The sequence below is a fragment of the Setaria italica genome, chromosome I (assembly GCF_000263155.2).
Source record: "Setaria italica strain Yugu1 chromosome I, Setaria_italica_v2.0, whole genome shotgun sequence".
NCBI lineage: Eukaryota > Viridiplantae > Streptophyta > Magnoliopsida > Poales > Poaceae > Setaria > Setaria italica.
Genome location: NC_028450.1, coordinates 29449108 through 29462658, shown reverse-complemented (window position 1 = coordinate 29462658; position 13551 = coordinate 29449108). Strand labels below are relative to the sequence as shown.

At 43.2% G+C, this 13551-nt stretch overlaps 1 protein-coding gene and 1 pseudogene across 1 annotated transcript; one reads left to right on the top strand and one right to left on the bottom strand.

Annotated features, from left to right (window-relative positions):
* The first annotated feature begins 6131 nt into the window (after positions 1-6131).
* Positions 6132-9337, top strand: LOC101771667 (annotated as a pseudogene).
* Positions 9338-9714: 377 nt separating this feature from the next.
* Positions 9715-13104, bottom strand: LOC101759908 (protein POLYCHOME). Its single transcript, XM_004952886.2, has 6 exons — positions 12953-13104; positions 12785-12845; positions 12473-12528; positions 12306-12382; positions 11944-12213; positions 9715-10477 (listed from the first exon to the last, which is right to left on the bottom strand). Exons 5-6 carry the CDS (start codon positions 12202-12204, stop codon positions 10097-10099), a joined length of 642 nt encoding a protein of 213 aa, XP_004952943.1. The 5' UTR covers positions 12205-12213; positions 12306-12382; positions 12473-12528; positions 12785-12845; positions 12953-13104; the 3' UTR covers positions 9715-10096.
* Positions 13105-13551: the final 447 nt, after the last annotated feature.

Sequence of the window (13551 nt, the reverse complement as noted above, 5' to 3'; positions counted from 1 at the left end):
AAGATCATAGGATATCCTGTATACAAATGGTATTCCGTATTCATAGATTGCAGTCGGCTAATGTCTTCGATCTTCCTCCTTACCTCCTCCACTCTTACACATCTCCTGTATAATGATCAGGTGATGGCGGGCTTTGCTTCAATTGGGTTGCCAAGATAGGCTGTCATACTTTGGGTTAGGCCTCTTGACTCGTGTAGACTTCCTAATGCCTCCATCTACTTCTTCAGGCTTCAGGCTCTCTCCAACATCTTCAATATCAACATCAAGTCGCTAGCTTTACATCATTGATTAAAAGCAGCAGAGTGACACCTCCCTCTTGACGTTCTATTCATGACATTCACATTTTCTAGTTGTTTGGTTCGCTTTTCATGCATTCGTGTAAGATGATGAGTCACAACTTCTCACTGGAGATGCTCTAGATGTTTTGGAGTGGAGGAGTAACAGGTCAAATACGCAGAGAGAAAGCAGTGGACAAGCGGATGAGCATGTGCAGAATACTTATTGTAGAGAGTAAGTTAGGCCATGATGAAAGAATACATGGCAAATAGGTTAACGTGGCTGCCTCTCTTGGCACGCCCACGGCTTCGTGTTAATATATATAGGAAAATACCCAACAGATACATGAAGTTTGAATACAACTTGTAGTCCAAGGTATGCCGATTTAAACAACTCTATCTATACATGAATCTATCCTGTGTTCAACCGATATACACATGTATCCTACCTTGTCACGTTCATATGATGTGTTACATAATAACTTTGTTACATCCTCTAACAGCCTCCCTTAATCTTAACCAGACTTACTTCTAAGGTTGAGATTGCCTTTGAACTTCTCAAATTCCCGAGCTGGCAAAGACTTTGCGAAACCATCTGTTAACTGATCCTTGGTTGATATGAACCGAATCTCCAATTGTTTCCTTGCTACTCTTTCTCAAATAAAATGGAAGTCGATCTCAATATGTTTAGCTCTTGCATGAAAAACAGGATTAGCAGATAAGTAGGTAGCACCAAGATTATCACACCATAAGCGTGGTGGTTCTTGTAACTTGATTCCCAATTCTGCAAGCAATGCTTCTACCCATGTAGCATCTGAAGTAGCATCAGGTAGAGATTTGTACTCGGTTTCAGTGCTAGATCTGGACACAGTTGGTTGCTTCCTAGCACTCCACGAAATTAAATTAGTCCCAAGATAAACAGCAAAACCTCCAGTTGATCGCCTATCATCAACACTTCCTGCCCAATCAACATCTGAGAACACACTATTAAATTGGAGGTTGTTCTATTAATCATAGGACCAATATCAACCGTCCCTCTCACATATCTCAATATTCTTTTGACAGCTGACCAATGAACAGTCGTAGGTGCAAGTAAAAATTGACATACTTTGTTTACTGAGAATGCTAGATTAGGACGTGTAAGAGTTAAGTATTGCAATGCTCCTACAATGCTCCTATACCGAGTACTATCTTCAGATGACAATGGCACTCCATCTTCACAAGACAATTTTTCTAAAGCTGATAGAGGAGCAGGAGAACACTTACAGTTCTTCATTCCAACTCTTGTTAGAATATCATTACCATATATTTTCCTGTGATAGAAGTATGCCTCCCTGAATCGGCTTGACCTCTATTCCAAGAAAATAACTTAGATCACCCAAATCTTTAAAAGCAAGTTCTTCTTGAAAATCTTCGGGTTCTCCTGTAGAACAAAAATTACCCCAACAAATAGTGCCATCAAAAAATTGCTTAGATCTCACAATGCCACTCTGTGATCATGTTTTAGGCCAGGGTACTGGTGGTGTAATAGATTCATCAGGCTATGCAACAGAAGGTTGAGTAGACGCAAAATTTTGCACCATAGATAGTGGTAAAGATCCGGCTGCAGATGATCCTTCCTATGCAGACAACGACGGATGTGGGATCCCTTCTACCCCCGCCTATCTGCGGCCGCCATGTGGAGAGCTGTCGGCGGGCGCGGAGTGGTCTGGAGCACGTGCGTCGAGGCATTGGCTTCCGGCGGATCAGAACCAGACACGACGTCAGCACCTGGAGCAAGCGTATCCACTTGGGTGTCAGCGTCAGTAGCTGCAGGCGTATCACCCTTGGAACTTGTGCCCGGCATGTCTCCCCCTAGCGCATGAAATATTGGTATGTTTTGACCCCTCCAAGCATCAATTTGATCCAAATTTCTTCCTATCTCTTCATGAAAACTATACACATCATCTGAACCATCATCATGAGAGTTAGTAATATTAGTATCAATGCAATCTACACCCCTAGTACTACTGTTTCAAAGATGATCAGGAAGAAGAAGGATCTCTTGTTGTAATCTAGCACCCGCATTTTTTCATGAAGGGATGCAAAGGGAAAAACAGATTCATCGAAAACTACATCTTGAGAAATATAGACACGGCCAGTTGATATGTCAAGACATTTGAAACCTTTGTGGAGAGGACTGTATCCAAGGAAAGAACACTGTTTTGACTGAAAAGCTAGTTTTCTAATGTTGTATGGCCTAAAATTTGGCCAACAAGCACATCCAAACACCCGAAGAGAAGTATAATCCGGTTTTGTTTGAAGAAGAAACTCTACAGGAGTTTGGTGATTAATGACTTTGCTAGGCAACAAGTTAATCAAATAAGTTGCGGTCAGAAAGGCTTCATCCCAACATTTGAGAGGCATGGAGGCATTATCTAGAAGGGCTAGACCAACTTCAACAATGTGTCTATGCTTCTTTTCGGCTGACCCATTCTGTTGATGGTCATGAGGGCATGAGACCCGATGAGAGATACCAATTTGCTGGAAAAAGGAATTTAGACCCTCATATTCACCTCCCCAATCTGTTTGCATAGCCAAGATCTTTTTATCAAATTTTCTCTTAACAAGACTTTCGAAATTTTGAAAGACATCGAACACATCGGATTTTTTTTTCTCAACAGATAAACCCATGTGAACCTACTATAGTCGTCGATGAAGCTTACATAGTATGTGTATCGGCCAACAGAAATAGGAGCAGGTTCCAAACATCAGAGTGAATTAATTCAAGCGGAGCAGAAGAAATATTATTTGATTTAGCATACGGAAGCTGATGACTCTTAGCCCTTTGACAAGGGTCACAAACCGACTCACTACTAGTATTATCATTGAAAGATAAATTATTGTTCTTGAGAACATACTTAACAATAGGAAAAGAGGGATGCCTCAAACGACTATGCCACCTATGGACCCATAGATGGTTTACTAACTCCAAAGACTACTTTATTCTTGCATGCTTCCGAGTTGCTCAGCTTTGAAGGATAAAGGCTTCCTTTACATCTTCCTTGATGGAGTACCTTCTTCGTTGCTCGATCCTTGATAAAGAAAACATGTGGGTGAAATTCAAAGTAGATATTGTTATCATAGGCTAGGCGATGGATAGAGGCTAAACTTTTGTGAGCACTAGGAACATGTAAGATATTTCTTAAAAGAAGATTTTGAACTGGGATATGTAAAGATGGATGACCAATGTTACTAATTCTCATACCTGCACCATTGGCGGTGTGTACTTGATCATGACCTCCATACTTGTCCCTCACTGTCATCTTCCGCAATTCACTGGTGACGTGGTCAGAAGCCCCGTTGTCCACATACCAGTTAGTATCCACGCCATATGCGGCTGAATTTGATCCTCCTGTCTTGTTGTTGCCTTGCTGTTGGTAATCATCATAAAATCTGTACTAGCACTCCAAAGCTGTGTGTTTGGTTCTTTCATAGATCTGACACCTTGGCTTGCTGCTTTATCCTCTTGGCTTGAAGTTGCTTGGACCACCAGGGGCACCAGAGCCACGACCACCATGACCGTGGCCACGGTCTTCACCACCACGACCGCGAGGATTGAAGTTTCCACGACCCTTGGATGCGGAGTTTGCTGAGGACTGGTAGCTTCCTCCATTGTGCTGCTCACGAAGCATATCAAGGCGCATCTCATACACCATGTCCTGAGCATAGAGATCATTGACTGTGATGGGATCTGAATGCCCAAGAACCGAAGAGACAATAGGATTGTATTCAAAATCAAGGCCGTTCAGAATAAAGGATATCATCTCACCATTGTCGATTGGCTTTCCAGCGGCTGCAACTTCATCTCCTATGGACTTCATCTTGTTTCTATGGACTTCATCTTGTTGAAGTATGTTGCGATGCTCATGCTTTCCTTCTTGAGGCTTGCAAGTTGCATCCGCAGATTAGTCAAGATTGCACCAAGTACATGCCCTCCAAGGCCTTCCAGACTTCAAACGCCTCTGTTAGCGTCGCTACCGGTGCCAAAACCGTGGTAGATAGGGAATTGACCCGGTATCCCAGGACTTGTTGGTCCTGCGCCAGCCAAGCTTAATACGTCGGGTTGGGAATCATCACCTTGGCTTCTTTGTCGAGGACGGTCTTCTCCGGCGCTGGGACGGTGCCATCAAGGATGCCAAGTAGCTGTGCACCCCTGATTGGAGAAAGCACCTGTGCCTTCCATAGGAGGAAGTTGTCGCAAGTGAGCTTCTCGGAAACTGGAGGTCCAAGGTGGGTGGAGGAGTTGGAGCTAGACGCCATGGCAATAGATGTATCTAAGGAATGGAACTCTGATTACCATGAAAGAATACACGACAAATAGGTTAACGTGGCTGGCACGCCCACGGCTTCGTGTTAATATATATATATATATATATATATATATATATATATATGGAAATCCCCAACAGATAGGTTTGAATACAACTTGTAGTCCAAGGTATGCTAGTTTAAACAACTCTATCTATACATAAATCTATCCTGTTTACACATGTATCCTACCTTGTCATGTTCGTGTTACATAATAACTTTGTTAATGATACCCACGAGGAATGGTTAGGGAAGAATATCAACAACATGCTAGATGTGAAAATAAGCTTCTTCCTAACAAGATGTGAGTGGTGCAAACACATGATCAGTTAAATCCATCATGAGATGTGTTTTTATTTATGCATTTTTTACTTTGTAGATGTTAATATATGTTTTTTTACAAACTTGGTGGGAGTGAGAGAAAATCAATATTGGACAAAACTAAAACAATCTATATTTTAGAAGGGATGGAGGAATATTTAAAGCATAAATAAATAAATGCTCCTATAGAGATCTATATAATAAAATAGAATAAAATGCTCTTCGACCGTATGAGAAATTTATAAAATACAGTCTGAGTGAGAACACAACCTGGTCTTCAGGTGTTATTAGTATCCTAGACAAATTTTGCTTTGTGAAAGACCATTATCCCTTTTTATTCAAGTTATCGATAACTCTTTTATTCCATTTGAGAAATACTTTGGGCATAAGCACAAGCACTGCACAACTAACATACCATTCGATGTATTTACAAGCTTTCCGTTAAATAATTTTAGACTCCATTTGGTAGAGCGTCGACTCCAGAAAATCTATGGATCACTTGCAGCTGTTTGTGAAGTAAATCATCACCCCTACGAATCTATGATACAATGAGTTGGGAGAGTGGTACATGAGTTGGGTTTAGAACATTGTGAGACAGTTCGGCTGAATTGGTTGGAGCGTAGACGAGGGAGCATAGCCTAGGAAGAGTCCTTCTTATTCTCAAAGACTGAGGGGAAGGGGATTGATATCGAGAAAGATTTCTTCTTCTTATTATTAGTGTTATATATAACTCTAAAAGGTCCCTCTAGAGCTTTTAGATGAATCATTTAGTTTACAATTTAAAATAAATATAATCCTAACCTAGATCTTGAAGCTGGATAGTGTTGCAACTTGCAAACCGACGACATGGTGAAGGACCTGTTCCATGATAAGCATTGACTACAATTTCCAAATGGTCAAGGGAAATGAAAAGAACCAGTTAAGATGGATGAATGATGAATCAACCTGAACTGATTGCGGTTTTATTTTTCCCAGAACCTGAACAGAGGGCTTATACGAGTATCATGTGCCCTTTGTTCGTTTGTTTGATCGTTTTTTCACCTGTGTTCAAGGAGCCGTCATCGATGTCATAGCCACACCACGAAAGAAAACCCAAAATTGGCAAGAGGAAAAGCGCGGGGGCGCGCACGTGCACCGGTGCAGCAACGGCAAAAATTGCCGCGCCTTTGAACCCCACCCGCCGATCCCCGTTCCCCTTCCCAACCCGCCGCCGTTTCCGCCTCTCAAATCCTTCACCCCCACCTGATGCCGCCGCCGATCGAGAACACGGCAGCGGCCTCCATGCCCAACGCGCGCCTCGCCCCCGCGCCGCCCTCTGGCCTCTCCGCCATGCCACCGCACCCTTCCCACTCCGTCGCCTCCCACACCGTCTACAGCGACCGCTTCATCCCTAGCCGCTCCAGATCCAACCTCGCGCTATTCGACCTCGCAACCCCTGCCGTACCATCCCCGTACTGCGAGCTCCTGAGCGCCGCACTGTTCTGGCCCGCCACGCCGATCGGGTGGCGTCCTCGGCCACCGCGTGCTCATCGTCGTCCTCCTCCCCATCGTCGTCGGCGTCGCCAGTGGAAGTGGGGACTCCCGGGAGTGGGAACATATTCAAGTTCAAGGCGGAGGCGGTGCCCCGGAGGGCAAAGAGGGCACTCTTCGGGGGCGGGGACGAGGAGGAACAGCTGTTCGCTGGGATTTCCACGGCGAGGGGCGCCAGGCCCAGGAAGATCCCAAGAACGCCTTACAAGGTGAGAAGAGGGCACTAGACTCGATTTTGTTGCTTTCTTGATTGGATCTGTTTCTTGATTTGGGTTCCTTGGATCGAGTCTTTGGCGACGCTAGGGATGTGCAAGATTTGATCTTTCTTCATTTACTTTGTTTCAAGCTTCTGTAATAATGCATAAAGACTTGGATTTTCAAGAGTGCGATGTCAATTTGAAGGTTCATGCTTAAAAAGTGGTAATTTTCTTGCTGTTTCTTTTATAGATTCTGGATGCGCCCACAATGCAGGATGACTTCTACCGGAACCTGCTGGATTGGTCGTCACAAAACGCACTTGCTGTCGGATTGGGGAATATTATCTACTTGTTGGATGCAAGCAGAGATAAGGTGAGCAACCATGGTGTTCTTGCATGATTTCCTCTTCTGACAATTGAAGGTGGAATGTGAATGTGTTTATCGCAATGCAGGTTACCATGCTATGCGATTGGGGGAGGATGATGATGTTTGTTCCGTGGGATGGGCGCAGCCTGGCACTCATCTAGCTGTAGGGACAAAGCAGGGCAAAGTTCAGGTTACATCATGCTCCTATCTTAAATTATTAGATGGCATGTTCATGATTCTTAGCCTAAGCATGACTCTCTGAACTATTTATCACAATGCAATGCAAACATTAACAAAATTTCAGTTATATGCTATAGTAGTTGAAATTTGAACGTTCTGCAATACTACTACCACCTCATCAGTAGGCAGTGTGTATTTGGTTTATGGTACCTCTATAGATTCTTTTCCCTTGATGCTTCTGGTATTCTATGAAATTCTTCATCACTGCTGAGATTGTCTGGAAATCTAATTGCCACACTATCTTTTATCTTATGTAGATATGGGATGTAACTCGCTCTAAAAGAATCAGAACAATGGAAAGCCATCGTATGCGTGTAGGTGCTCTTGCATGGGGTTCTTCATTACTTTCTTCTGGCAGTCGTGACAAGAGCATCCTTCACCATGATATCCGTGCTAAAGAAGATTAAGTTAGCAATCTTACTGCACATAAATCTGAGGTGATGTATTCCTATCTTTTTTTTTCTTGAACAACACAGGACAGCTGCGTCATGAGTGTCATTTCATTAAGGTAGAAAAAAGAGAACAAGGGGTCTAGCCAAAGCCGGACCCGAGTACAAAGACTCACACCACACCCACACACGCCATTAGCTTACAGGCGCACCACCAAAGACTCACAGATCGACCTAGCAAACAAAAAACCATAGCTTAATCGACTATGGACAGCGACCAGGCAAGGAATTCCTGGAGTTTAGAAACTCTAGCCATTCCCCACAAACTGCACTCATCAGCCACTGTCCTGAGCAAACCTGGAATGCTTGGCCTTGTATGTTCAAACACACAAGAGTTCCTGTGCTTCCAGATTTCCCAGGCTACCAAGATAACCAAAGAATTCAGACCTTTGCGCCACTCTTTAGGTACAACTCGAAGAGCCTTTCACCACCAACTCAAGAATCTCCATATAATTTGCACGCTATATATATAATTGCACCATTTTTGTTGGTTTTTTTCAGTATATGGATAATCCTAAGGGAGCTTCGTTTTACTCATGTATGGCTTCTTATTTTCACACACATTTTCCAGGTTTGTGGGCTCAAGTGGTCTTATGATGACCGGCAGCTTGCATCTGGTGGCAATGACAAAAGAATAAGTTGCTGTTCCATATGTTTCCATCACTTTTGAGTGCATTGTTATAAGGACTTCAGAATGATATTTATTCTGCTTGTACTCATGTTTCTTGTTGCAGCTTTTTGTTTGGAATCCGCATCCAGTAATGAGCAGCCTTGGGGACTCTCAGAATCAGATCATTGTTTGGCGATATCCAACAATGTCAAAGGTACACTGCAAGCTTATTCTGGAATTCAATTATAACTTGTACCATATCCTTTGTGTATTGATCATGTTCTTCTCTTTTTGCAGGTTGTCACCTTGACAGGGCATACAAATAGAGTACTGCATTCAGCTATTTCCCCTGATGGACAGGTGAGTCCTCGTGACCTGTTTCTGAGTTTCATTTATGTCACCTAGTATGATTTGTTCTTACTGTCTTCCCACCATGATATCAACAGAGTATAGCTACTTGCGCTGGTGATGAAACACTCCAGTTTTGGAATGTGTTCCCCCCTCTGAAGTCACAGGTTCGACTCAATTAACTCCATAATTTGATTTTGGAAATAAGAACCTATTTCCCGCATAGTTTCCTAACTTGCTTGGTTCACCCTTGACCCTTGTCCTGCAGAGATGTGTCAGCTTAAGTGTCGTCGGTGAAACATCTTTTGTTAGGAGCTATATCCGGTGATGCTGGAATGCTGTTTCATTGGGCTACATAATTGCAGCTACCTCATCTAATTGGATGTGTGATCACTAGTATAGGTGTATTTATACCTTTTGTATTTCCTTTTTGATACATGCTGTTGTAGTATATTAGGCGTGTCCAGATTTAGGATTGGATACAATAACCATGAGAGAAAACACATGCAAATTTGGGGTTTTCTATTAGCCATCGAACGGATATGATTAAAGGACGGGAGCTCCAAGCACTATATTTGTTCACTATGTAAATTTAACATATGAATTTCATGGCAGTGCGCAAAGATCCAATGTATTTGTTTCCTATGTAAGTGTCGATGTTATGGCTATGGCTTTCTGTTAATCAGCAAGGATCATTTTCAAATGTTACCATATCATGTGATATGTTCATCTGTTGGCAATCAGGAAAAAGAACTGTAAATGTGATTATCCGTCGTGGTTGCAATGCTTATGCGATGAGTGTTTTACATTTACAACATTGGTTGCAGCAAGAATATAGCAATTGTAAAATTCCAATTCTCCAAAAGGATCATAGATAATCGTAAGTGAATCAGTAAATTGTACAGATCAGTGAACACCATTCACTTAAGTAAATCTGCTTAAAGAAGCAAAGCATTATAGCAAGGCAATCTAGCCATAATCCCATAAACAAGTCATTTGACAAGAAAGTGCCAACAAAACTCAGCGATAAAAGCATTCAAGCTGTCAAAGTAATGATCCATGTTTTTTTACTTGGGGAACAGGATCTGTCAAAGTAATTTGGTTCAATCGTTGCTTATACAGAAGATCTGCTAATTTCACAAACAAAATGACTGCGTAGCAGTGATTGTGTTACAGTAAAGACGTAGAGGCTATATACAGTTGAAGCTATAAACGTAGAAGAACTGCAGTCACCGTAATCTTATATGCCCTCAAGCAGAGAGCTAGGTAAGCTCCGTACCCCAGGTCCTCAAGCAGAGAACTAGGAACCCCTACCCACTTCAGGCGAAACTGACCAATTGGTTATGACTAGCCGCTAAGAAAGCTGCAGACAATAGGAAACCATTCCGGAACAGAGCTTTATCATCAGCTCATCGCATGGACATCAGGATGCGCCTCTGGACGACCCTCTTGGAAGGCTGAGCAGCCTTCGGAGTTTTCTTCAGGTTTCGCCTCACCATCTTCTCGATCTGCTCTATTGAGCTGGACAGTTTCTTCTCCATGAGATCGGAGAGAGCTGGATCATTTGGTTTGGATGGAGTGGCCTGCAAGGAGTAGCCAGATGGAGTGGCCTTCAGCTTGCCATCGGCCAAAGAAGTTGTAGGGGTCACAACAGCTTGAGCTTTCTCAGTTGTTGGCATGCTTTCTGCTTGTACTGGAGTTATTGGATCCACAGATGGTGAAGAATCTTCTGTCCACTGGATATGCTGCCGAGCTGCAGCATCCTGTAGGCGACTTCTCCTCTCAAGAGCCTGCAAGTTTAGTAGATCAGTAGATCTCCAAGGGAATGTAACTCAATGCGTCTAAACTAGGTATGCATCTAATATCCAAACAAATATTTTCTGAACTACAGAGGAAAATGGACTACAGAGGAAAAAACACAATTTTCTGAACATGAAGCAAAGTTTGCTGCAGAATCTAAATCACTGCCAATATGAACACCAATATTGCTTCTTTACGTGTACTAATTCATACTTCACAAGCATGCTTATTTTAATCTGCAAAAAGGATTCTGGTTGAACACAATGACACCAACTTTTAGCAGTCTCAACAATTCCAATGTCAACACATAAAACCTAGCATAGTCATGAAGATATTTTCATAATTTAAGTCATGTCAATGACAAAACCAGTAAAACAGTGACGAAAGACGACAACCTATCAAATATCTTGAATGGATTGAATCATTCTGCATAATAATGCTTAACAGAAGATACGGCTATACCATGAGTCTATGATTACAGTAATATCTGTTTCACTAGGTCGCATTAAATCAATGGATATTTGAGCAGCAAGGAAGATGGGTTGTTGCAAATAAGAGCTCAACAGCTGAATTAATTTCGATCAACTTCTAAACATTAACTTGTATATAACCTTTGGTACTGGTCACAAATCCACCCTCTATAATGACCCTAGATCATAAATGCCAATCGTCGTATGTTGTAATACATCTTAACAGGCTGACACGTGTGGAACATTGTAATTGCAGTAGCTAGTTTCTACAACCAAACAAGTAGAGCAATTCAGTCATGCGGTAAGTGAACCTCTAGCGTGTTCAAGGGAAAAAAAATACAAGTGAACCTCTAATATCAGACAATTCTACTCGCTATTATGAACCTAGATGATAAACGCCAATTGTTGTATCTCATACACATGCTTCTTAATAGGACAGGCTGACATGTGCAATTCTGTTGTATCTCGTACAGGGACACATACTTCTTAGTTGTAGTACATCAAGTGAACCCTTAACCCAAGCTCTAATGCGACAGAATATTTAAGATCTAATATACTGGGGTTAATGAACATGAAGTAAATGGATTAAGATAAAATTGGCCTTATTGCTTACTGGACCATTATGTAAATTTAAGCACATTTAAATTGCCAGGCAGCTAAAGTTGAATACATCTACACAAGTAAGACAGAACAAAAGCGCATGGGTTATGCCTTGTAAGAAAATTGTTGCTTGGCCATTTGAATTATAAGAATCCTTTTGATATGATTCACACTAATGATAAAAGCTGCATTTGACTCCATTGGCTACTTCGGTAACCGCTAACCGTGCATTTCGAATTAAGTGACTAACAACAACTCCAAAATGATATTGTGGCATATCCTAGAGAATACAACAAAACTGGAGAACTCTGACTTTAGCAGAAATGGTCACGGCACGTATGGAATTGAGGGAACATCGCATATACTGTAAGGAAATAGTTCATCACCTTGACGATTGATGTGATGTCACGGAGTGGGGTCCTTGGGTACCAGTTAGGTAAGGGGCTCCTCCTCTTTGGTGCAGTCCTCAAAGTCCCCACTGGTGGCACATTCTCCTTGTTGCTTGACGGTGTCCGGGCCTGTCGTGCCAGCGGCTTGACAGCACCCTTCACCAGCACAGCTCCTGGCGGTGCCACCTTCCTGATAAAGAACCCACCACCAGAGGTGTCGGTGAGGGCCGGCCGAGTAGCAGTCCTCACTTCAGGCATCTTGTAGTTCTGCAAGAATTTCATAAAGCACATCAGTGATGCAAGATTCATATAAATGCCTCATCAGATCAATAAATGGGAAGGAAGCACAATTTTCTTACAGTTATCCTGCTCTTGTCCTGTTCTTGGTGCCCTGAGTCCTGTTGCTCTTCTCCTGGATCTATGCGCGAAACTTCTCCTGTATCCATGCAAGAATTATTCGGACGAAATTGGCAAGTAGAATTCAGAGAACACACGAACAACTAATGCACCAAAAAGGTCTACACACCTGTTGTTCGGTCCCGGTCTGGCTTCTGCTCTTTCCTACGACTCTAAGATGCCTACCTGCAAGAACGACGTAATGCAGACAAGACCCATGGATAAGCATCGACAGCATGAAGAAATTGCCTCAAGAAACACCGAAACCACCTAATCCGCAACCTTTCTACTCATAATCCCGCCTCAACCCTCTACCTCCCCAGGGATTCGCACATAAAGAACCCAAAGAAACGCTTCTGAAGAGAGCGATTGGGGGCGAACCGGCAAAATCAACCCAAATAACCAACCAAATCCCCACCTCCACCCGCTACGTGATTCTTACCTCTGATAGATTACCGCGCCGCTCCGGAATCCCGGACTCCAATCCTTACGCTCCCGCGGATCTGCAAGAACAGAAGCAGAGGAAAAAACCCCATCACCAAACCGCTCGGAAAATCGCAGCAAAACAAAACCACCCCCAAATCCTCCCAGAAGCCACAAAATTACTTACGATTTGCTCGGCTCCTCCCCGATCCGCGCCTGTCCGATTCTCGCGACGACTACTCCCTACGATACAGCCCTGATTCGGGTGGGGGATTTCTGGGGAGATTTTCCTAGGGTTCGTGCCTGGTGGTGGTGCCACGGGCTACGGCTCTAAATGGCTGGGGATTTGGCCGTTGGGGGAGGGCGACGGCGGCGGGGGTTTTAACGGGTTCGAAATTGGCGAGGCCGGTGGACTGGGAGCAGCATCTAGACGTTCGTTTGTCCGAGCGAGCGGGATGGACGGACAGGATGGTTCCGGTGTATGGACGTGGAGCGCGGAGTGCGGGGGTTTCGAATTTTTTGACCGTTAGGCCTCAGACGGAGCGCGCTCTCATCGGTGGGTCACGTTGGAAGCTTGATTTTGATGATCTACTCAGCATCATGAGGGACTGAGGGCAGCAGATCTCATTTTTCTGGTTCAGAAATTTCAGGTCTGATGATTTTGAAAGAAGCACTTTCTGTTCAGCAGAAAACTCTTATCGTGGACCATTTCACTTCACTTCCAATTACTCGGGTCATGTTTTCACTAGAGCTTCAAGTTTTTGGATCCTTCTTACAAGGTGGCCC

Bases quoted from the DNA above. Each gene is read 5' to 3' on its own strand.
- LOC101759908 (XM_004952886.2), bottom strand. From the start codon at position 12,204: ATGCCTGAAGTGAGGACTGCTACTCGGCCGGCCCTCACCGACACCTCT. The intron at 10,478-11,943 runs GTGATGAACTAT...CTAAACTTGCAG, and splicing joins ACATCACATCAATCGTCAAG to GCTCTTGAGAGGAGAAGTCG.